This window comes from Ambystoma mexicanum, chromosome 3q (genome assembly GCF_040938575.1).
Source record: "Ambystoma mexicanum isolate Mex_15411 chromosome 3q, UKY_AmexF1_1, whole genome shotgun sequence".
Lineage (NCBI taxonomy): Eukaryota > Metazoa > Chordata > Amphibia > Caudata > Ambystomatidae > Ambystoma > Ambystoma mexicanum.
The window spans coordinates 1,174,664,757-1,174,688,606 of NC_090926.1; the positions used below are offsets into that span (position 1 = coordinate 1,174,664,757).

A 23,850-nucleotide genomic window follows, 5' to 3' on the forward strand; every position below is an offset into this window, starting at 1 on the left:
TGCGGGTTGGGGGATTTAACGCCTGCTTTTTGCAGGCGTTAAAATCCAACCCGCTAAGGGACCTCAGAGCTAATTACGGCACCTCAAATCTGCGGTGCCGTAATTAGCGCCTTCCCCATTCCCATAGAGCCCTATGGGGCAGAAATGGGAATGGGGAAGGGCAATGGTGGAAGGGGGATTTACCGCCTTACACTTGCACATTTACACCTCATTCATAGAACTCCTTGCATGCACACATTCATAAAAGCAAAGACCAACATACATACAAACACATTACAGGAAAAAATGTGTTTTACCTTAACTCTAAGCACCATGCACACACACCCGCCGAAACATGGGTAGGCCTGGGTGACCCTCGCCTATTCAGCGCGATGTAAACACACTGCTTGACAGGAGAAGGGTCTTCTCCTGTCAGACAGTGTGTTTACGTTGCGGATCTCCACGTGTTAATGCTGATAGCGCAATAATGATAGGTGTTGTAGTGTAGTCTTGTCTTGTCACTGGCCTGGGTGCTTGCTGTAAGAATGTTGGTGCATGAATGCTGCTCAGGAGAATGTTGGGTGGATCTGTGTGTGAATGTTCTGAGAGTGTCAGTTGGGAGCCTGAGCTGGGGATGGTTGGATGGCCGGTGGGTCTACTCCTTTGTTAGTTATGTTTATACCCATCCATGTTCCTGTCAGTGTCTATACGTGACTGTAAATATATGCAAGGGAAACTGGAGTAATGTACATAATGTGCATATGTAAAATAAAGCCTTGACTGGAACCAAATCTAGACTCGAGCAGGTCTGTGCTTCAGTGATGCCTCCTGATGTCTAGTGAAAGGCCTTACAACAATAGGCGGCAGGGCTACTCAGCCCTGCCACTTCGCCGCCTGTCGTTATGCAGAGTCAAAGAGGGTGCGCAATGTACTTTTAAAAACAATATGCGTAGCAGGGGACTCACGCTGCTCAAAGACAAGCAGCACATTCCCCTGTGCAAATAAAGTAGACAGGGGACTGAGCTGCCTGTGACTCAGGCATGAGGGTGGCCTGCCGCTATGGTGAGGGGGCGGCACCGCGGTCCATAGTGGTGGGCAGCGACTGGGGAGAACCAGGGGATAGCAGGTCTAGAAAGAGGACAGGAGAAGAGGGATGCTTGTGAATCATAGACTTCTTTGAAGATGTCCTGGCATACATTATGATATGATATGTTATTTATAACGTGCTTAATACCCAGAGGTTTCTAAGCGACGACCCGGGGATGATCAAACCTGTGTTGCTTCGTGTCGTCTTGCTTCCAAGGCGAGCACGTTGGCGATGACCTATCCTCCTGAGCTAATAAATGAAAGCATTTGAATACGTGATGCAAGGAAAGTCTCAATTACATTAAGGTTAAGCTGTATAGCTTCACAAATATGATTACACCTATTTTTATGTTTTTTGTCATTTACAGGAAAGAGAAAAAAGATCACAGGCGGATGGAGGCCGTCACTATGGCACGGCTGGAAAACACATCCCTCCACACTGCAACATCAGGAAATGTCAGTCAGGGAGGGGTGATTTCTACAATTTCCCAGACCTACACGCGTTCATTAACGCTGACCCTGCTTGCTCTCACCATCTGCCTGTTTGGAATGCTTGGGAACATTGTTGTCTTCCGGTTTCTCTTCTTCAAGATCCAGCAGAACCAGTCATCTGTCTACATCCTCAACCTGGCCTTCGCAGACTTCACGTTCCTTGTTGGGTGCGCAATCATTCTAGTGTTTTGTCTCTGTGTTCTTCAAAGAGTGCAGGCATCCAACCAGGAGAAAGTCATTGTCACCGTGATTGGATCGCTGTTGTACAACTTGGGATTCAATGCCAGTAATTGTATCCTGACGGCCGTCAGCATAGAGCGATGTCTTGCTGTCCTATTTCCCATCTGGAACCGATGCCACAGACCAAAGCAGCAATCCACCTGTGTGTGCTTTCTGCTATGGGCATTCTCCGGCCTGGTCACCGGACTCGAATGCTTTGTCTGCCCCGGAGCCGGCAAATACCGAGAGCCAGGGTCTGAGAGGTGCACAGCGGTGTACTTTTTCAGCTCTGCCTTGTACCTGTTGCTGGTCCTTCTGATGGTCCTGTCCTGCCTCGTCCTGCTCATTGAGATCCGCCAAAACTCCCAGCAGCGCCAGCCCCCCAAGCTCTACTTGGTAATTCTGCTGACTGTCCTGGTGTTCCTTGTGTCCGTGGTGCCAGCACGGGTGATAGGTCTGCTTCTCTACTTTAAGGTTCTCCCAAAGGAGGGCTTTTTGGTGGCTTTCTTTTTCATCACTGCCACGTGCTCCTCTGTCAACTGCAGCGCAAATCCCTATATTTACATGTTTGTTGGAAAATGGAAGATGAGAAAGTGCAAAGGTTCCATAAAACAGGCTCTTGAGAACATTTTCAAGGGAGACTACGAAATATCTCATTCCACCATTTCAAATATGAATACCTCTCAGAACTCACTTTCGTAAACTTCATCGTAATCTGGAATCTGAGGGTTGTCCAAAAGTGATTGTAGACCTTTTGCTCCCCTACATAATGTGGCATGCATCAAAATCAAGAGGGCTAACCATAATATACAAGGCATGACAGCAGAAGGCACCACAGAAACATGTGAGACAGCCTCTGCTGCCTCAAAACAGCTCATCCATCCCCTGAATGCAACACTCACAAGGAAACTCCAAGGAGCACAGCCGTCCTTGTTTAGTCCTTCTTTGGTCTCGTCTTCTATGAAATCAACAACATAGAAACTTAACTGAGCGTTCTCCAGTCCACTACAGAAATCTTTATCAGTATCAGTGTCAGTGGCGCCATGTTACAAAGTTCAGCTGGGGTGGAAAAATTGGCATCACATGACCACTGACAAAGCCGGAAGTGACAGAACCTGATGTTTGGCTGAGATGCCAGGACATGTTTTTTTGTAAAGAAAGGTGGTTGAAGACCACCGGTTTCGGCATTTTCAGTAACAGTTGTTGATATTTGAAGTGATGGCTGTATACCTTCCAGACTGACGCTACTTCTAATGGCTGGTAACGCACACATGCACACAATGTGGATAGGGCCGGAGTGATAAAGTTGGCTACCGTGCTCAAACTGATTCAAGCTGTAGACCAGTAAACTTTGGAGTCTTTTATGTTTTTTTAATGCATTTAATATATTCAAAGAAATGGAGCAACATGACATACTAACAGTAATGAAACCTCAAATATGCTTAAATCATATACAATACAACCGATCCTTAACTATGGAGAATGTTGACAAAAGAAAGACACACGAGGAAAGGGAAAAGGAGGCAGGGAAGAAGGTAGACAAACAAGACAAGGCCCCTCCTGCCAAGGGTACGACCCCCATATACAGTAATCACGTATCATTCTATCCAGGTCAGTCATGACATGATATGGAATTTATATGGCATTTATAAATGCCATATCATATCATTACTGTCCTGGATATAGTGATATTTGATTACTGCATCATGCCTCAACTGGAACATCCCTCTCACATACTGACCTCCCAGTGGGATAGCATACAACCACACTAGCCAGTATCCAAATGTATAGGATTTCTGTTTAGGGAATAATCAGGGCTAGGTACTGTCTTGAAAAGGGGTATTTCTTCCCAGGACCAGCCCTTATTAGCATAAATTACCCCAATTACAGGTCCGCACGTGCTGAGCAATGAACTCATGCATGAGAAATGACACCTTCAATATAAATATAGCATTTATTAGACAAAAGGCATAACAATAAATTTAGCAGCACTTTGGATGCCAAGTTAGAGAAGATTACAAAGCTCATTAGAGAAATCACAAAAGGAAGAGAAACACAGTCTTACGCCACTTGAGATGGTGTCTTCAGCGCTAGGAGATCCTGGTCACATTAAGCTAACTGTTGCCAGCCCCGCTCCTTCAGATAACAACGCAGCAAGGTGCCGCACAGAGCATCAGGTTCTGGGCACTCGCTCTTGCTTGAACCAAGTCCGCCGATGAATCCCCCACCTAGTACTGGGTGCTGGCACCTTTTGTGCTCTCGTGCCGTCAATCAGCATGACGCACAGTTCCAGAACCTTCGTTGTGCAAAATATGTTTGCCCATGGAAAAACCCAGCTCTCTCTGAGATGCTCCGTGCTCGTACCCCTCCCTTGGAGCCCTGTCTGCGAAAGCACTGGAATGTCTTATCAGCATGGGGAAGGCAGTACCAGGCCTTCTCAGAGAAAGAAGGTATGTTTACAAAGCCTGGCAGAGCCACGGTTGCAAAGACAGAATATTCTAAGAGAAGCTGAAATCAATTAACCCCTAGTGAGCAAGCTTTATCAGGCCTGCACTCTTGCAAGCTGTTTCTATATTGCTTCAAAGATTGGCTATGTAAGCACTATATAGTTGCTATAATGGTCCAAACACTCCAAGTCTCTATTAGCTACTAAACTGGGGCCTCCGCCCTGCCTGTCTATGCACAATGCATAATGTAACCTTCCACCCCTACTAGGCCTACATATTCCTTGTAGCTCACTAATGCATAATGGAGGTGCTACCAACACATTACTTTCAGCATTTAGCACATACTTTGAATAAGCTTTTGATTTAGCTGTTAATGCAGCCATCTAAGGCCCTAATATGGAAATATGGCACTTTGTATCTCATGACAGGCACATTCACAATATTTTATCTTTAGGGGGTCACTCCACCCCATCACACCAGTGCAGTAAAATAAAATCATGGCCACCCCAAAACATCATGAGAAAGCTTAGCACATAACATGTGCGACGAATCAGCCTGGCTTCCACAGTACTAACACAACTCAGACGCAAGAAGCCTGAAACCTACAAAGCTATCCCACTGATCATCTGTGAAATGGTGCCCCAGTTCCACACACCATTCCCCATTCTCTATCCCCATGGCTTGGGCAATCACATATTAATCGCATTACGGAGTACGCTGAGAGACTCGACAATGAGGACAGTATATGCAGCTGGGGCAGCGCAATAACTCTACTTGACGTCATCAAGACTACACTTCTTTCGAACAGTGCACACATTTTCCATACGTCCTCTTGAAAATAAACCATGTTTTCGTGAACCCAAATGCCCCGATCCTCAGAATCGCTGCCAGGCACCTACTAGGCCAGTAGTGCTTAATCCCATCAATTTTAAAAACAGAATTTCCCCAAACGGTGGATCCCTCATGCAGGAAAATAGAAGACCACTTCTCATCCAAGCAAGATCTCCAAATGCTCATCGGATGAGTACCTACTGGTAAAGAGGAGACCTGGCTGGGCAGCTTGTCCATTGACAATAGCTCATCCCAAGATTAGGGTGCCTCCTTGTCCTTCTGAACAATCGGCATCAGTGCACCATCTATATCATTGGGTCTGCGTGTAAGCGCACTGACTCTCTAAGGACAAAAGGCCAATGATGCCCAAACAAGTTGTGAAGGCCAAATCCACTCTTCTGCACTGTCGTGTCCAATACCCCCTGAGGCAGGAGAGGTGTCTTACCTTTTCCAAACAAAAAGTCCCTAATGATTTCAATCTTGGTGGCATCCCTCTTTAGCAACTGCTGTGGTTCAATCTGAAACACAACTTGAGGCGTGGGCGGCAGGCACGTCCTCTCTGCACTAACTCACCCCACAAGGTCAAGGACTTGAATTGTAACAGATCCAGTCTAGTCTTGGCCATGAACGCTGCAATATTGACTCGAAGAAAATACTATCCCTAAAGTATTGATTACATCCTCAGACAAATTTAAATCTCAGTCCTCCATCTGGGCCCTAAAACATGATCTTGGCAGAGGAAGGCCTCAGATTACCCCCAATCGACTTTATAACCCCTTATCCATTCCAACTTCTCAATTAACAACATGAGGGGTTGCCTTGCGCCTGTTGGGCCCTCCAATGGCCTTGTTGCATGCCCTGCCCTAGAGGCAATATATCCAGACGGACCCTGATTGTTAACCTTCTTACATGGGCACCAATGTACAATCTGATAATGGTCCTAATGAATATTTGTCAAACCCGACTTCCCAAAATGAAGCACAGGTACGTCCATCGTGAGATGGGCCAGGGTGGCGTACTGTACGTTCCTCAACAGAGATCGGGCCAAGGTGGCACAATCACTCTTACAAACACTATTCAGGATACACAGGGCACATCTACCTGCAATAAAACCACATTGTGACTTGTGTAGCAATGTCCTTATAATTCTACCAAGCCAAGTTGATACACAAAATTTTTGTATCCACGTTGAGCAATAGCATAGGTCAGTGTAGTGCCTGTCCCTGGCATGGGAGCAGGATAATAAATGCCTCTCTCGTAGTGCCAGGAAGTAGGCCATCCTCCACGCACTTATAAACAAGCCAGTCAAGAACCAGGCCAACACATCAACATGCTCTTCAAATAAATCTCGGGAGGATAGCTCAGCTGCAACATGCTTGCCTTGGAAGCAAGACGACACGGAGCAACACAGGTTCGATCCCCGGGTCCGCGCTTAGAAACCTCTAGGTATTAAGTGTGGTATAAATAAACTTTCATATCATATCAATGTTACACATAAGCCGTCCTACCCCGGAGACATGCCATCACGTATTGCCTTGATCGAGCCACTGCAACTACTCCACGTTGATCATGGCAGTACTGTTAGCTTCTGCAAGTGTATGCAAGTCTAGCTTATCATGAAAGCTCTTTAGTGAACCCTGTCTGGTGATATGTAAAACTTAGGCCCACTGAAATGAAGCAGAATATAGAGACCAGGCAGAACTCTGAAGGATACAAACAGGCAAGTCTTTATTGAAGATACAGGTTACAGCAGGTAGTTAGTTAAGAAGTCTCTGAATAGGAAAGCACCATCTCCATGTTCCCATCCTGTCTATGCCCACCCTCATATTTGTATTTATTTGTGACTTATATAGCTCTTTACGCCAAAGTGCTGAACAGAGAACACAATTAACAGTACAATAAAATGCATGATTAATAACTACAAAAAGGTATTCACGGTTGTCATTCTAAGTGAAGAATATAGGTCTTAAGAGTAGTACGAAATAGAGAGTAGGAGGTAATAGAACGAAGAGATAGGGGAAGCGCATTACAGTGAGAAGGAGCTAGCAAAGTAAAAGCAAAATCGTGATTGGGCACAGAGGGGACGAGGACTAATAACAAAAATTTTGACTGAGAAAGAAGAACATGTGCAGGAGAATAAAACAAAAAAAAAGTGGAAAAATAAGAGGGCACAAGGCCATGGAGCGATTTAAAGACAAGAGAGAGAAAGTTAAATTTGAGACGAGAGTGAAACGAAAGCCAGCCAAGAGAAGACAATGGCAGAGAAATTGAGTCACGAGAGCAGAGAAGGTATGGGAGATGAATAGAAGCACTGGAAACTGACTTTAAAGGGACCAAGTGAGAGACAGGAAGAACAAAGAGTGTGGCAGAGCAATAATCGTCAAAAGAAGTCATGCGGTACACCTCGTGGGTGCCTCTGCTTTTCACTGATTTTGGACAATTGCTTGCTATCACCTCGTCTATAGTTGATATATAATATCTCACTATACTATTTAGCACATTTACCAGTATTGCTTATCCGCTTGTACTGTATCCTTTTGTGCAGCCAACTGCTACCTATTATGCCCTGCCACCATTTAGCCTCTGCCTGCCCCACTTAGAAAATCGAATTTGGGCATTGTATTTTGTTGAATTGTGACCCACTTGTGACCTGCCTCTGAACTACCTAGCACTAGTCGCACAATCTCCCTGTCATTTCTGTCACATACCAGCGGAACACACCAGCTGCACACACACACACACAGCCACTCTCCTCTATCAGGATGCCCAAGAGTGCACCTCTCACTCATAGCATAGTTTCACTCTCCCGCACTCTCCCTGCCACATCCGCTCAGCCAGCCTAACAGCCATCCTTATAGCCCTCACTATAATGGCCTCTACACCTCCCCACATATTCCCAGCACACCTCACCCAGCGCCCGGCACTAAATTCACATGCCGCAGCAGCAGACTACAACATCACACAGCCTCGGCCACCTAGCCTAGCCACGAGACTCTGCAATCTCAGAAATCGATCACTTCCTAGGTATTTACTCTACTCACCCACACCCATCACGACTAGAAACACCAGATTAGGCACCCGCACTGCACCACTACCCCATAATAAAATGAGCATAGGCACTGCCCCTCTCCCCCCACCACCCCAACATGCCTCTACACTACTTCGCACTAAGCCCCTCACTACCACACACCATAACAAACACACTTCACCCCATACTAGTACAAACAAAAACATCAAAGGCACACAACACCCACCTCTTAAATGTGCAATACTGAACGTACGCTCCCTACCTGCACATGCCCTCGAGATAAATGGTCTACTATCCACACTTAATCTGGACTTACTTTGCATCACTGAATCCTGGCTCAATGATGCCTCCTGCCCAGCCATCGCACTAGCCCTACCCACAGGCTACACCATCCTTAGGCAAGATAGATGTGATAAGATTGGAGGGGGAGTCACCCTTATCCACATAGACTCACTATCCATTAGATTAGCAGACCATAGTACATGGGGTGGTAATGCTGATATCCTATAAGCCAAGCTTACGCTCTCCCCCAATAATCTAATCAACATCCACATCCTATACAGACCTCCCGGACTCCCAGCTGACTTCCAAGAGAACTTCTCCCATCTACTCAGCAACAACATTAAAAGGTCCTCCAAAATCCTTCTGTTAGGAGACTTAAATTTAGGATACAATGATCCCAAGGATAAATACGCTGCAACATTAGCTAAAGAACTTGCAGACTTAGGTTTCTCCCAAGGACTCCTCACCCCCACTGACTCCAAAGGCCACACCCTTGACTGGGTCATGGATCGCAACTGTGCATCCAACATTACCTCAAACACAGCCCTTCCATGGACGGACCACACATGCATCGAATTCCTCATCCCCACCAACCCTAAACCTAAGACTCTCACCCACGCACCACCTGCCACAATAAGAAGTACTAAAAAACTCAACGCAGACAACTTGCATCCCCACCTTAAAAGCCCCTGCCTAGCACCACCTTTCTCTCAGGATCCAAATATATTATCAGCGATCTTCAATGATACTCTCACCAATGCCATAAACTCTATAGCCCCACTTGAAAGCAAGAAGGAAAAAAAATAATTTCACTGCAACTCTTGGTTCTCGGAAGAACTCCAAACCCTCCAAGCTCAAAAGCGTCAGTCGCTTATAAACTGTCATACGGATCCGAGTGATCTAAATAAGAGCCTCTTCAAACAAATAGCCCTCCAATATAAAAAAGCCATTTTAGCAGCAAAATCCAACTCCTTCAATGATAGGATCTCAAAGGACAACTCCCAAGCTAAAGAACTATTCGCAATCTTTAATGAATTAGTCACTCCTCCGGCTACCGCTGACGAGATAACTAAAGACAAAGCCTGGTGTGCCAGTATTCAGTCCGCCATGCTCAACAAAATAAAACTCCTCCAGAACAAAATCCAAAACCACTGCAAAGCCCTCCCAAACCAAAAAACCAACCGCCCTACACAAGACATGCGTAGTAATCCCAATCACGCTCAATTCTCCTTCAGAGACGTCACTGAACCCGAGGTCCTTAATCTCATCAAAAAACCTCAAACCATCCTTCTGCAAAGCAGACATTTGCCCTCCAAAAATCATCAAGGAATGTGCCAATGACCTAGCACCCCTGATTACTGCCTTCGTTAACGCATCTTTCCAAACAGGAACTGTCCCAAACAATCTCAAGGAAGCCTGGGTGCGGCCACTTCTAAAAAAGGCCTCACTTGACCCAGCGCAACCCAACAACTACAGACCGATAACGACAGTCCTGTTCCTGCTAAAAATCCTGGACAAAGTAGCTCACATCCAGATCCAATCATACATAGAGGCTAACTCCATACTAGGCAAAAGACAATCTGGCTTCCTTGTCGGGCATGGAACAGAATTCGCCGTATTAGACCTAAAAAATCAAATTTCACAGATCATGGACAAAGGCAAACCTGCCTTGCTCCTTCTTCTCGATCTATCCGCTGCTTTTGACCTGGTAGATCACCAAACACTCACCACCCACCTCACCCATGCAGCCCATTTCTCTAATCAAGCAGCATCCTGGATCACTTCCTTCCTTGAAGGAAGAGCCATGAAGGTGTACTGCGACACAGCTAACGCAGATTCTACCACTATAAACTATGGTGTCCCCCAAGGAGCTTGTACAGCCCCCACCCTCTATAACCTCTTCACAAAACCCATCTTCGACCTACTTGACTCCATGGGTGTTGCATATCCAAACTATGCAGACGACACTCAAGTACTTTTACCCCTATCTGGACTCTATCACCAAGACGCCACGGCCCTTCACAACATCTATGCCACTATCCAAGCTTGGATGGCAATCAATGGCCTCTGTCTTAACGGGGAAAAGACTGAAATTCTCAACCTGGGCCAGACAAACACATTATCGAAACTAAGCCCCCAATACAACAATTTCAACATAGACAACTCAACCATCTCCGTATCATCCTCTGTGAAGACTCTAGGTGTTCACATTGATGCAAATCTATCGATGAACAAACAAGTCAGCGCCATAGCCTCTGCATCAGCGTTCAGCACCATACTCATCAATGCCATTAAACCCTACTTATCCACCCCCAACCGCTTGGCCATAGCTAGAGCAACTATAGGAGCCAAACTCGATTAGTGCAACGCCCACCTAGCTGGCACCTATGCCAAAAACATTCACAGACTGCAAACCACACAAAACAATGCCCTCAGAGCCACCATGGGCATCCCTAGAAGAGACCATATATCCCATGCCAGACGTGAAGCCCGGTGGCTCCAGGTCAAAAACCGTATTATTCTGAAAATCCTCACCATCACTCACAGATGTATCAACAAAACCACTCCAGCATACCTATCTGAAGCAATAGCAAGGACCACATCCACTCGCCCCACCAGAGCTCAGTACACCAACCAGCTAAACATACCACGCATAAAGAGAGCCACAGCGGGAGGTCTAGGCTTCTCCTATATTGCACCGAAACTCTGGAACTCACTCCCTGCCACCCTTAGAGCTGAAACTTCCATCTCTGTCTTCCACAACAACCTCAAGGCCACTCTCCTCAACTAGCAAGTGGAGGACTGCCTCCTCCACTTCTGCCATGTATATTGAAATATAACACAAATGTAATATAACTATATTGTAACCTGTATATATACTGCTAATGACTATGTAACTATACTGCAACCTGTATATATATATATATTGCTAATGACCATGTAACTAAGTAACTAAGCTTTGTACTGTAACAAGTGCCACGATGTCCTCGGGCTGTTGTGTGCTATATAAATACGAATAAAACAAAACAAAAAAAGTGAAGAAATCAAAAGCTTGGTGGCATCAAATGTAAGAAAAGGACGAGATTTGCAAATGATAAAAAGATGATAGCCACAAGCATGTGAAGTTATAGAGATGTGATGAGAAAACGAGAAATCAGCATCAAGATAAAGACCAAACTTATGAGGAGAAGATGAAATAGGTAATTGTGAAGGAGGAAATGAGAAAAAAGAGTGAGGAGAAGGAATAGTTTTGGTTGGAAAAAGAGAAATTCTATTTTATTAGTATTGAAGGCAAGAAAATGATCCGCTATCCATGATTTAATAGCTAGAAGACAAGAGGTAAGATTAGTGTGACTAGAAGATGAAAGGAAGATAAGGATAGAAAAAGCTACTTATCATCGGCATAGAAATGATGGGATATTCCAAAAGACGAGATTATGGCAGCAAAGGGAAATGTGTAGAGAGAGAAAAGCAAAGGTCCAAAAACAAAACCTTGAGGAACGCTGTGAAGAAGAGGTAGTGTGCCAGAAGAGGACCCAGCCCAAGATACTGAATACGTTCAGTTGGATACATTTGAACAAAACCAATATAAAACAGAACCAGAGAACCTAAATGAAGAAAGAGAAGACAGGAAAAGAGTATGATCCACAGTGTCAAGAGAGCCCGATATAGCCAACTGAAGCAAAGGAGAAGAGTGTTTAGAGTAACGAGCAGAAGGCAGGGAATCACTAACAGAAAGGAGAACAGCTTCAGTGGAGTGGAGAGGATGAAAACCAGACTGGGAACAAGGAACAATAGCGTTTTCAGTGAAAAAAGTATGAACCCGGGACTAGAGAATGCCCTCGAGAAGCTTAGAGAGATAGGGAAGAAGAGAAATGGGTTGTAAATTACCAGGAGGAGAGGGGTCCAGGGAAGATTTCTTTAGAATGAGAAGAAAGAAAGTGTGTTTAAATGAGGAAGGAAAGGTTGAAATAAGAAGAGAAGTATTAAAGAGAGCAGCAAGATAGGAAACCAATGAGGGATAGACCTTAGGAATAAGTAAAGAAGGAATTGGAGCGGAGGGAGAGGCAATAGGGTGGCCATGAGCAAGTAGAGAAGAAGTCTCAGATTAGGATCTGACAGAAAAATGAGATAGCCGAGGTGGACAAGGAGATTGGGGAAGAAAAGAGGACAGTAGAGGACGGGACAATGGCCGGTCTAAGAGTGGCCATCTTTAAAGAAAAATAGGATGAAAAATCAGAGGCAGTTAAAATGGAGTTAAGTGAATAATCAGGAGCGGTGGGAGAAATAAGACAAGAAATCGATTGAAAAAGATGGCAAGGATGAGTAGATTGAGATTTCAGAAGATCAGAATAGTATGAGAGTTTAGATGAAAGAAGTAAGTCATCATATAGAGTGTGATAGGAAGAGAAAGCCAGCTGATCTGCGTCCGAGAAGGAGCCACACCAGCATCACTCGAGGCGGCAAAGTACTCATCGCTTAGAGCAAAGGTGGGGGGTAAGTCATGGTTAAGATGGTATCCGGGAAGGACAAAAAGAAGTAGTAGGGTAAAGAGAATCAAGAGAAGATGAAAGGGAAGAAGATGATTTAGTAGCCGCATCATCAGCAAAGAGGACAGCAAATGAAGGATGTGTAAAAAGATTTAAAATGCAAGAGGAAACAAATAGAGGAATATTAAAGTCACGAAGATCTCAATGTACATATGTCAGAGCTTCTGAGCCAGGGGAAGTAGATGAAAGAAGAGAAGGACAAATCAAAAAGACAGGAGCCAGATACATGAGAAGGAGGAGTAGGGAAGGGAGAAATGAGATAGGAGATAGGAGTCAAGAATGGAAAGAAGCGGAAGAGATGAGTGAGTAGTAGAAAGATGAACATTGAAATCACAGAGAGTATAAATGGAGCAGAGCAGGGTAAAATAGCAGAAAGCAAGATATCAATATGGTCACAATTGGTTTCCACTGGGCCGGTAGACGATAGATAAGTAAAATGGTCAGAGATTTAGGTTCAGAAAAAGAGGTAAGTGGATATTCAAATGAAGAAATTGTGGGAAGAGAGAAGAACTAGGAGAAGAAACAAAAGATGAGCAAAAAGGAATACCAGTTCCACCCCCACGGTCCAAGGGACGAGGCGTGTGGACAAAATCTGTGTCAAAGGTAGAAAGGGATGCAGGGATAGCAGTGTTATAAGACGAGAGCCATGTCTCAGTAATACACAGAAAGTGTACGTTCAAACGGAGAAAGGTGTCTAAGACAAAGTGGGATTTACCACAAAGAGAGCAAGCATTTCAGGGAGGAATATTAACAGGTGGAGGGTAACTAGAGCAGGGAGGATAGATAAGGTTAGAATAATTACAAAAAGAAGGACAAGAAACAGAGCTAGAAGGAATGCAGGAAGTAGAATTTGAGGCAGACATGTCAGCAATATCAAAGGTGCAGAGACAATCAAGTCGGAGGAGCAATATTCGAGCAAGCAGTATGCTGGTCAATATAATCATAAACTACCAAGTGAGTATGCTTGGCGGGCTGCGGGGGACAAAGTTGGAGTAGCTGTACATTGGAGCTAATAATGAGAATAGAACCAAAAAAATTAAAGGCAAAAGATAGAGAATAAGAAATGTGTTCCAACCGCGAAGAGTTGCAGGCAGCAACAACTGGATTTAGCGGGCCTTTGCCCTGGGCGTCGCCCAGGAAGTGATGTTAAAGAAGTCTGGAGCCGAATGGCGGGCCAAAAGGGGGCGTGGCCAAAGTCTGTAACTCAGAGGCGATAGTAACAGCGTCCAGGAGGAGCAGGCAGGTGAGTAAGCAGCTCCCGAGGGAGCAGCAGATGGACTACTTCATACGCCCTCGCAAACCGGAACACAGTAGATGTTAAAGCAGCACAAACAGCTGATGCTGCAGATGGAGCATAGCAGGGCCCGCACACGCAAATTCAGCTGCTGACAGCAGCAAATGGACTTTACTGGATTTCGCCTTCAACCTCCATAAACTTCCCACCCAAATCACACTCTATACCTCGCTGAACACACACACCGGGCCCTCAGGTGCATATGATCCTACACAATACAGTCTTTGCACATAGGCCTTCATACAAGCACCTGAAGCATGGGCACAATGAAGCATGGGCTCAGTGAGGCCACAGTCAAACTGGGCAACTCTCAGAGGTTAAAAGGTCTAAATGGATTGAAAATGGCAAAATAGGGATAGTGATTACTAAATGGCGGCGTTCATGAAAAAAGGAGGACCAACTCTCCCAGAACTACCGTCTTGGGATGGATCTGCTTACATTTTGCCACAGAGGGAGGACGTAGAGAGAAAAAGAAAACAAAACAAAGGGAAAACTGCACAAATGTAGTTCATTTGGTCTTCTTATAAAAATACAAATAGGTGTGATAGACATTATTTTCTTTACACTGCTTTATATTTTTGGGCGCCAACAAAGCAGCTGTCACCCTGTGAGAAAATAGGCACTTAGTTTGTCAAGGATCTGGAAAGATATGCCGGACGGACTGTGATTGGCTCTTAGCCTCATCCCATTGCTTGCCACTACGTTCCATAGGGCGCAGGTATGTGTTGTGTGTCTTTTCAGTTTGAACTGGACAAGCAGGGTTCCTTCAGGGACAAGGAGAACTTGCTCTCTGTGGAACAGTGTCATCCATACTTACAACGATCCAAGGTATATATCTAAAATACAGAGGCAAAAAGGCAAGGGATTGAGCCATGTAGAACTCGGGAGCTTCTGAGACCAAGCAGCGATACAATCGCGCATGTAACTGGTTAATAAATGTTTATGTTCAAAGCTTATCCTCGTCAGGCTCTATCAGTGACTCCCCGCAATGGCGACGAGGATGGGATGTTGAGAGCACGGAACACGTTTCTGCATGAAGCCATTTTTGGTTTTGGAGAATTTTTGTGGCGCTTGTGGTACACATTTGCTGAAACCATTGTTACAGGAGAGAGAGAGAGAGAGAGGGAATGGGGATTCTGAACTGAGAATATCTGGTTGTCATAGCAACCAGCAATACCACGCATGAAACGCCCGAATAACTCAAATCTATTTTCCAAACTCCTCCACCAAATTACCCAATCAGAAGTTCCTTAACATTTGCTCCAAGAGTTCCGGGTGCTGGGCTTTGCATTTCCTAGCTGCACATTTTGTGCCAATAGGCCAATCGGCCTATGTTTGGGCTATTTTTGACAGCATCTTTTTTGTTCTTTCAAAACCCACCCATCCCCACACATGTTTCTACCCCCACCCACTCACCCCACCCCAATTATGTGTGTTGGTTGGGGGTTTTGACTGGGCTATTTTGGGCTACGTTTGATGAGTTCCCTGAGGCTGCTTTGTTCTTCATATTTTTTTGCCCCAACCAACTACCATTACCCACCCACCTCACGCCCACTCTCCCTACCCCTACACACTCACCCACACTACCCCCAACCACTCACCCTACCCCACCCTCTCTACCCTCACCCACCCAATCCCCACCCACTCTACTCTCATCTACCCACATTACCCCAACTCTCTCTACACCCACCACCCTACAACCACCCTATTTACCAACACACTCCCTACCCCCACTCTAGAACCACCCTCTTTACCCCCACTGACCCTACCCCCACTCTTTCTACCCCGCTCACTCTACCCTCACTCTCTCTATGAACACCCACCGACCATAGTCCCACTCTCTCTACCACCACCCACCCTACCCCCACTCTCTATCCAGACCCACCCACCTTACCCTGAATCTCACTTCCGCCACCCACCCAACCCTCAACCTCTCCTAGTCACTCCCCATTCTCTCTACCCCCACCCAACCCTACTCACCCATCCGCTACTATCTCTATGTCACCCACCTTCCCACCCCCACACTCTCTACCACCACCCACCCTCCCTACCCCCGCTCTCTCTACAAACGCCCACCCACCCTACACCATCTCTGTCTACACACACCCACCCTACACCAATTCTCTCTACACCCACCCATCCTAACTCCACTCTTTCTACACACATCCACCCACCCCCCCCTTATTATGCCGCACACGGCCTTCCCCTTTCTATACCCCACAAACCCTACTCCGACCCACTCTACCCCACGCACCCTACACCCATCCTCTTTACCACCACCTACCCTACCACCACTCTTTCTACCAACACCCACCCACCACACTCCCAGTAAGTGTTTTGGTTGGGTTTTGTTTGGGCTATTTTGGGCTACGTTTGACGAGTTCTCCCAAGGCTTTTTTGTTCTTTATGTATGTTTGCCCCAACAAAATACCATCACCCACTCACTATCTCTACTCCCATCCACTCACCCACTGCTACACATGCTACCACCACCCACCCACCCATCCCCCACTCACTCTACAAACACCCACCAACCCAACTCTGAGTCTCTCTACAGTCTACACCCACCCAGGCTACACCCACTCTCTGTACACCCACCCTTACCCCACTGTTTCTACCCCACACACCCTATCCCCACCATCCTTACCCTACTCTCACTCTCTCTAACCCCACCCACCTGACCACCACTTTACTACCCAAACCCACCCACCCCAACCCCAGTAACCGTGTTGGTTAGGTTTTGTATGGGCTATTTTGGTCTACTTTTGACCTCTGGAGGATTATTTGTTCTTCATGTATTTTGCCCCAACCAGCTACCATCACCCACTGACTCTACCCCCACTCTCTCTACCCCATCCACTCACCCACCCCTACACGTCCTACCCCCACCTTACCCCCACTCACTGTGCCGACACCCACCCACCCTTCTGCCACTCTCTAAACCCACCCACACTAACCCACTCTCTACAAACTCTGACCCTAACCCTAATCCCTCTATCCCTCCCACTCTACCCCCACGCTCTACACCCACCCAACCTAACTCCACTCGAACTACACTCACCCACCGTATCTCTGCCCTCTCAACACCACCAACCTTACCCCTACTCGCTCTAGCACCGGACACCCCCCACCTTCTCTACCCCCATCCACTCCCCCTCCTCTCCACATCATTACCCCCATGCTACCCCCCACTCTCTCTGCCGACACCCACTCACCCTCCGCCACTCTCTAAACCCACCCACACTACCCCCACGCACTACAAACGCTAACCCTACCCCAATCCCTCTATCCCACCCACTCTACCCCCACTCTCTACACCCACTCAAACTAACTCCACTCAAACTACACTCACCCACCATACCTCTGCTCTCTCAACCCCACCGACTTTGCCCCTACTCTCTCTAGCTCCACCCACCCACCCCTCCTTCTCCACCCCCACCCATCCACCATACCCACACCATCTCTACCCCACCCGACCACCCTACCTCCACCCTATGTACAACCACCCACCCATGCTATGCCACCACCATCTCTACCCCACCCACACTACCCCCCACTCTTTCTACCCCCACCCACCCCACTGTCTGTACCCCAAGCACATTACCCCCAAAGACCCACTCCCCACCATCACCTACCCTACCCACACACACACACCCAAGCTACCTTCACCCTCTCTACCCCACGCACTCTACCCACACATTTTCTACCCCCCCACCCACCATATTCTCACGCTCTCTACCTCGAACCACCCAGCCTACCCCCACTCTCTCTATAGCCAGCCACACTACCACCACTCTTTCTACATACCTCCACCTACCCTACCTCCACTCTCTTTACACCCACCCAACACCCACTCACCATACCACGACTCTCTCTCCCCATCCACTCTACAGCTACTCTCTCTCTACCCTCACCTACCCACACTACTTCCACTCTCTCTACCCTCACCCAACCACCCTATCTCCACTGTCTCCCTACCCACTCCCACACACTACCATCCCCACCCACCCACACTACCTCCACTCTATCTACCCCCACCCACCCTACTTCCACACTCTACCCCACTGATGCTAGCTCCACTCTCTTTACACACACATACCCACCCTACACCCACTCTCTCTACATGCACAGTACCTCCACTCTCTCCACAACCATCCACTCTAACCCCACATACCCTACCACACTCTCTCTACCCACCCTAGTCACACCATTTCTACTCTGATCTACCTACCATACCCCCACACTCTCTACCAATACCCACCCATCCTACGCCCACCCTCTCTACCACCACCCATCAACCCCCACCCATCCTACCCCTACACTCTCTAACTGAAGCCACTCCCCACACTCCCTAGCCCCACCCACACACCATACACCACCTTTTCTACCAAGTCAACCAGCATACACCCACACTTTGTACCACCACCCACCCTACCCCCACTCTCTCTACCCTAAAATCAACTACCCTACCCCCACCCACCCAATCCCCATCCACCCACCCTACCCCATCTCTCCTCCATACACCAAATCTCTATATCACCGCCCACACACCCTAAACTCCCCCCTGTAGTCACACCCACCCATCCCCCCACTATCTCTACCTCCACCCACCCACCATACCCCTGCTCTACCTCCTGCCACCCACCCTATGCCAACTCTCTCTATACCCACCCACCCTACGCCCATTCTCTGTACACCCACCCTACACACACTCACTATAACCCCACTCTCTATCCCTCCACCCACTCTACCTCCACCCTCTCTACTCAAACCCACCCACCCTACCTTGACAAACCCACCCACCCTTCTTACAATCTCTCTACCCCACCCTACATCCACACTCTCTACACATCCACCCCCACCCACTGTCAAGCTGATTGGCCCGAGAGGACCGCGTAACTGTAGTCTTGGTGGTTGGTCTCGCAGAGGTCGCCAGTCTGGAGTCCGGGAACTGATGAAATAGCGGCACGAGGAATCAGCCTCTCAACCACCCAAAAGAGGAACTGGGTGAAGGATGGACCAACCCCCAATGTCACGAAGGCACTCTCCCAGGTAAGCGTGACAAGAGGATTGTAGGCTCAGATGGATGGAACCATAGTCCAGGTGGAGCTTGTTGTCAAGACCATGAATCTTCCAAGAACCTCAGTGCAGCGACAGTTGGTAGATAGACCAGTGTAGCAGAAAAGGTATTCTCAGTAGGCAAAAGGAGCTTGGCTGGTGCAGATGGTTCCAATGGTACACAGGATGAGGTTCGGAGTCAGGCAAGACAGGAAAGGGTGAGGTCAGTTGGAGCTAGCTGTCTGGTCAAATAGAGAACTGTAGGAACGTGCCCAAGATGGAACAGGGGAATGCAGGCTAGTGTAGGATAAGTCCCATCTACACAATGATGACTCAGGACAGAACTCCGGAATGGGCTGAGGGAAGGCTGACCCAGGGCAGAACCCAGGTAGTAGCTGGAGGCTGGCTGGCCCAGGGCCGGACCCAGGTGAGGATTGGAGGCAGGCAGGCCCAGGACAGGACCCGGGTAAGGACTGGAGTCAGGCTGGCCCAGGGCAGGCCACAGGTAAGGACTGGAGGCAGGCAGGCCCAGGACAGGCCACAGGTAAGGACTGGAGGCAGGCAGGCCCAGGACAGGCCACAGGTAAGGCAGGCCCAGGACAGGCCACAGGTAAGGACTGGAGGCAGGCAGGCCCAGGACAGGCCACAGGTAAGGACTGGATGCAGGCAGGCCCAGGACAGGCCACAGGTAAGGACTGGATGCAGGCAGGCCCAGGACAGGCCACAGGTAAGGACTGGATGCAGGAAGGCCCAGGACAGGCCACAGGTAAGGACTGGATGCAGGCAGGCCCAGGACAGGCCACAGGTAAGGGCAGGAATAACGAGGTGAGCAAAGCGAACCGCGTTGAGACGCGACCCGCTTTGACTCGCGGCCTCTTTTATGGGCCGCCGGCGCCCGAGAGGCCTGGAACGCAAACCGTTCCGTTTCCGGGCGCCGGCGAACCCACAACGAGGCTTGGGAGGCAAGCCCCCACGGCGCATGCGCGGAACCGAGAGAGAGGACCTCCGCGCATGCGCCGAAGGCCGCCGGCCCCGTAACCCGTCGCTCCCCTCCCGGCGAGTCCCCAGACGCGAACGCGCGGGTAGACTCGCCAGGAGGAAATGGGAGCGGCAGACCCCAGTCTCCCGCGTGACATGACACTATGCCCCCTCCCAGGAAGACCCGGGGCCCCAGGTTTCCAGGGAAACCGTACGTAGAACTCACGTATCAGCCGGGGAGCATGCACGTGCTGGCGCGGTTCCCATGTACGATCACAGGCTGGGTACCCCTTCCAGTCAACCAAATAGTGGAGCACCCCTCTACGGTAACGGGCATCACAGATCTCGTGTACCTCAAACTCAGGGACGCCCTGTACCAAAACAGAGGCCGGACGAGGAGAGGTGCGGCCGTATTCATCGACCACATAGGGCTTTAACAGGGACACGTGAAAAACGGGATGTACACGCCAGGAAGAGGGTAGGCGAAGACGGAAAGCTACAGAGGACAACCGTTTGGTGATAACAAAGGGTCCCAAATATCGAGGGGCCAGTTTGACGGGCAGATTGCGGAGAGGCAGGTTCTTTGAGGACAACCACACCTTGTCGCCCTCCTGGAAATTAGGTTCTGCACACCTCTTCCTGTCTGCCTGTCTCTTCATCCGATCCTTGGCTTCACTTAAGATCTTGCGTGCAAGTTCTTGTTGTTCCCGGATGTGTAAGACCAGACCATCAGCAGAGGGAACAGTACTAGATGGAACTGGTTGAAAAGGCATTAACCGAGGATGTAGACCAGTGGAACAGAAGAATGGGCTGACTCCAATGGAAGCATGAACGGTGTTGTTGTAGGATACTTCGGCCAGATCTAACCCATCTTTACAATTAGACTGTGTGGCATTGGCAAAACAGCGGAGATACCCCTCCAAAGTCTGATTGGTCCTTTCGGTTAGCCCATTTGTCTGTGGGTGGTAGCCTGAGCTTAGAGCTCTATGTATTCCCAGATGACCACACACCTGTCTCCAAAATGATGAAAGGAACTGGGTACCTCTATCCGATATGATTTTCTCCGGTAGGCCGTGCAACCGGTAGATGTCGTGCAGAAACGCTGAAGCCATTTGAGTAGCTGTAGGGTTTTTCTGGAATGGGATGAAATGGGCCAGTTTGGTGAAGCTGTCCACAACCACCATTATACAGGTGTACCCTTCAGATGGAGGCAAATCCACAATGAAATCGGTGGCGATGGTATGCCATGGATAGGGAACCACTTCGGAGGGCATTAACAAACCCAATGGTCGTCTTCTGGGAACCTTGCACTGGGCACAAATTGGACAGCTGTCGATGTACTTCTGGACCTCGGTCGCCCAACCAGGCCACCAGAACTGTTGGGATATCAAGTCTCGAGTGGCTCTGACCCCGCGATGTCCTCCTATGGGTGAATCATGGAATCCATGTAGAATGCCCCTTCTAACGGCTCCTCTAGGTATGTAGAGTCTTCTCTGAAAAAACAACAGTCCATCTCGTTCTGAAACCAATTGCCGACTAAGAAGGGTCGTTCTTTCTGGATCCGACCGAGTGGCTTCCGCGATGGACTTAAGGTGAGAGGACAAGGCCAGCAGAAAATGGCGAGGAGAAATCAGTGGCAGTTCTGGACAAGGCGTCCCATCTACGTTTTCCAGGGACCTGGAAAGTGCATCCGCCTTTGTATTGGAGGTTCCCGGGATATAAGTAACATGGAACTCAAACGGAGAGAAGAAGAAGGCCCACCGGGCTTGACGAGGAGTCCGACATTGCAGAGAGTGAAGATATTGCAGATTGCGATGGTCTGTCCGCACCTCCACAGAAAAGCGTGCTCCGAGGAGAAAATGTCTCCATTCCTCGAATGCGGTCTTGATGGCCAACAGTTCCCTTTCAATCACCGCGTAGTTTAGTTCGCTGGGACTCAACTTGCGAGAATAATAGGCCACTGGATGTTCCACTAACGTGGTTGGATCTTTCTGAAGAAGGACTGCTCCTACAGCAAAGCTGGAAGCATCGGCCTCCACTATGTAAGGCAACTCTTCCTGGGGATGGCGCAGGATCGGGGCAGCCATAAAGGCCGACTTCAAAACGTCAAAGGCCTGAGAAGCCAATAGATCCCATTCGAACGTGATCTTGCTGCTGGTTAGCCTGGTGAGGGGCGCCGAGATCTGTGAGAACTGTGGGATAAAGCGCCTGTAAAAGTTTGCGAATCCCAGAAAGCGTTGGAGAGCCTTGATATCGTGTGGATGTTTCCATTCTTGTATGGCTCGCACCTTCTTGGGATTCATCCCAATACCTTCTTGATTGATAACAAATCCCAAGAACTCAATGCTGGGTTGGTGAAAGCTACATTTCTCCGCTTTGGCGAACAGGTTATTGACGGACAACCGATGAAGGACCTCACGAACGTGTTCCACATGCTCGTCTAAGGATTTAGAGAATATCAATATGTCGTCCAGATAAACCCAGACGGATAATCCTAACAGGTCACCAAAGATGTAGTCCATGAATCGTTGAAAAACAGCGGGGGCATTACATAAGCCGAAAGGCATAACCCTGTATTCAAAATGCCCAAAAGATGTCTTGAAAGCTGTCTTCGACTCGTCCCCACTCCTGATGCGCACCAAATGATAAGCTCCGCGGAGGTCCAATTTGGTGAAGATTCGCGCAGTATGCAGGGTTTCAAGGATACTGCGAATTAAGGGTAAAGGATACCGGTCCTTGGCTGTTATGTCATTCAACTGCCGGTAGTCGACACAGGGTCTCAATGTACCTTCTTTTTTCTTTACAAAAAACAGGGGAAATCCTGCAGGTGATTTTGACGGCACAATGTACCCCTTTTCTAGACTCTCTGACAAATACTCCTGAAGAACTAGCTTCTCGTCACGTGTCAAAGCATATAATTTCCCATGGGGAATAACGTGGTCCGGTAGCAGGTCAATGGAGCAATCAAAGGAACGGTGTGGAGGAAGGGGTATGTTGCCGGGTTCAGAAAACACCTGTTTGAATTCGGAATATTCCTGTGGGACCAGAGACGTGGAACATAGATGAACCCCATTGCTGTCCGTTACTAGAGAAGTCAAAACGGTCCTGGTGGGAACCGGTAGCTTGCATTCTTGAGCACACCTTTCGGATGAAAAGGTCAAGGTCTGGGTTCTCCAGTCTATCAAAGGATTGTGGTGTTGCAACCAAGGTAATCCCAAGACCATTTTGTAGTTCGGTGACTTAATAACATCAAAGGCTAGTTCCTCGTAATGATCAGCAATCAGAAGAGCCAGTCCAACTGTGAACTGACTAACGGGTCCAGAAGACAAGGGAGTAGCATCAATAAGCTCCACCGACAGAGGCGTGTGTCTGGAAACGAGTGGTATCTTATGTCTGGTGACGAACGTTTCGTCGATGTAATTGCCGGAAGCCCCACAGTCCAGTAGACCGGATACTTCCAGGTTCTTGTCTGGTAATTTAATGCGGACCTTCAGGGTCTGTAGCACCGCTGGTTGCATGGGCAGACGAATAGAACAAATAACAGAAGGGTCTGAGGAAGGAATGGGACCTGTCGTTGCCCTTCCTGTATACGACAGGTCTCCTAGT

General features: G+C 48.1%; 1 protein-coding gene across 1 annotated transcript in view; it reads left to right on the forward strand.

The window, feature by feature from the left end:
• Window positions 1–10,284, forward strand: part of LOC138447728 (mas-related G-protein coupled receptor member H-like) — a 117,005-nt gene extending 106,721 nt beyond the window's left edge. The window contains exon 2 of the mRNA XM_069604030.1: window positions 1,434–10,284. Within this exon, the coding sequence (XP_069460131.1) occupies window positions 1,434–2,478 (1,045 nt within the window). The 3' untranslated portion in view covers window positions 2,479–10,284. The remainder of the gene's footprint in view (window positions 1–1,433) is intronic.
• Window positions 10,285–23,850: the final 13,566 nt, after the last annotated feature.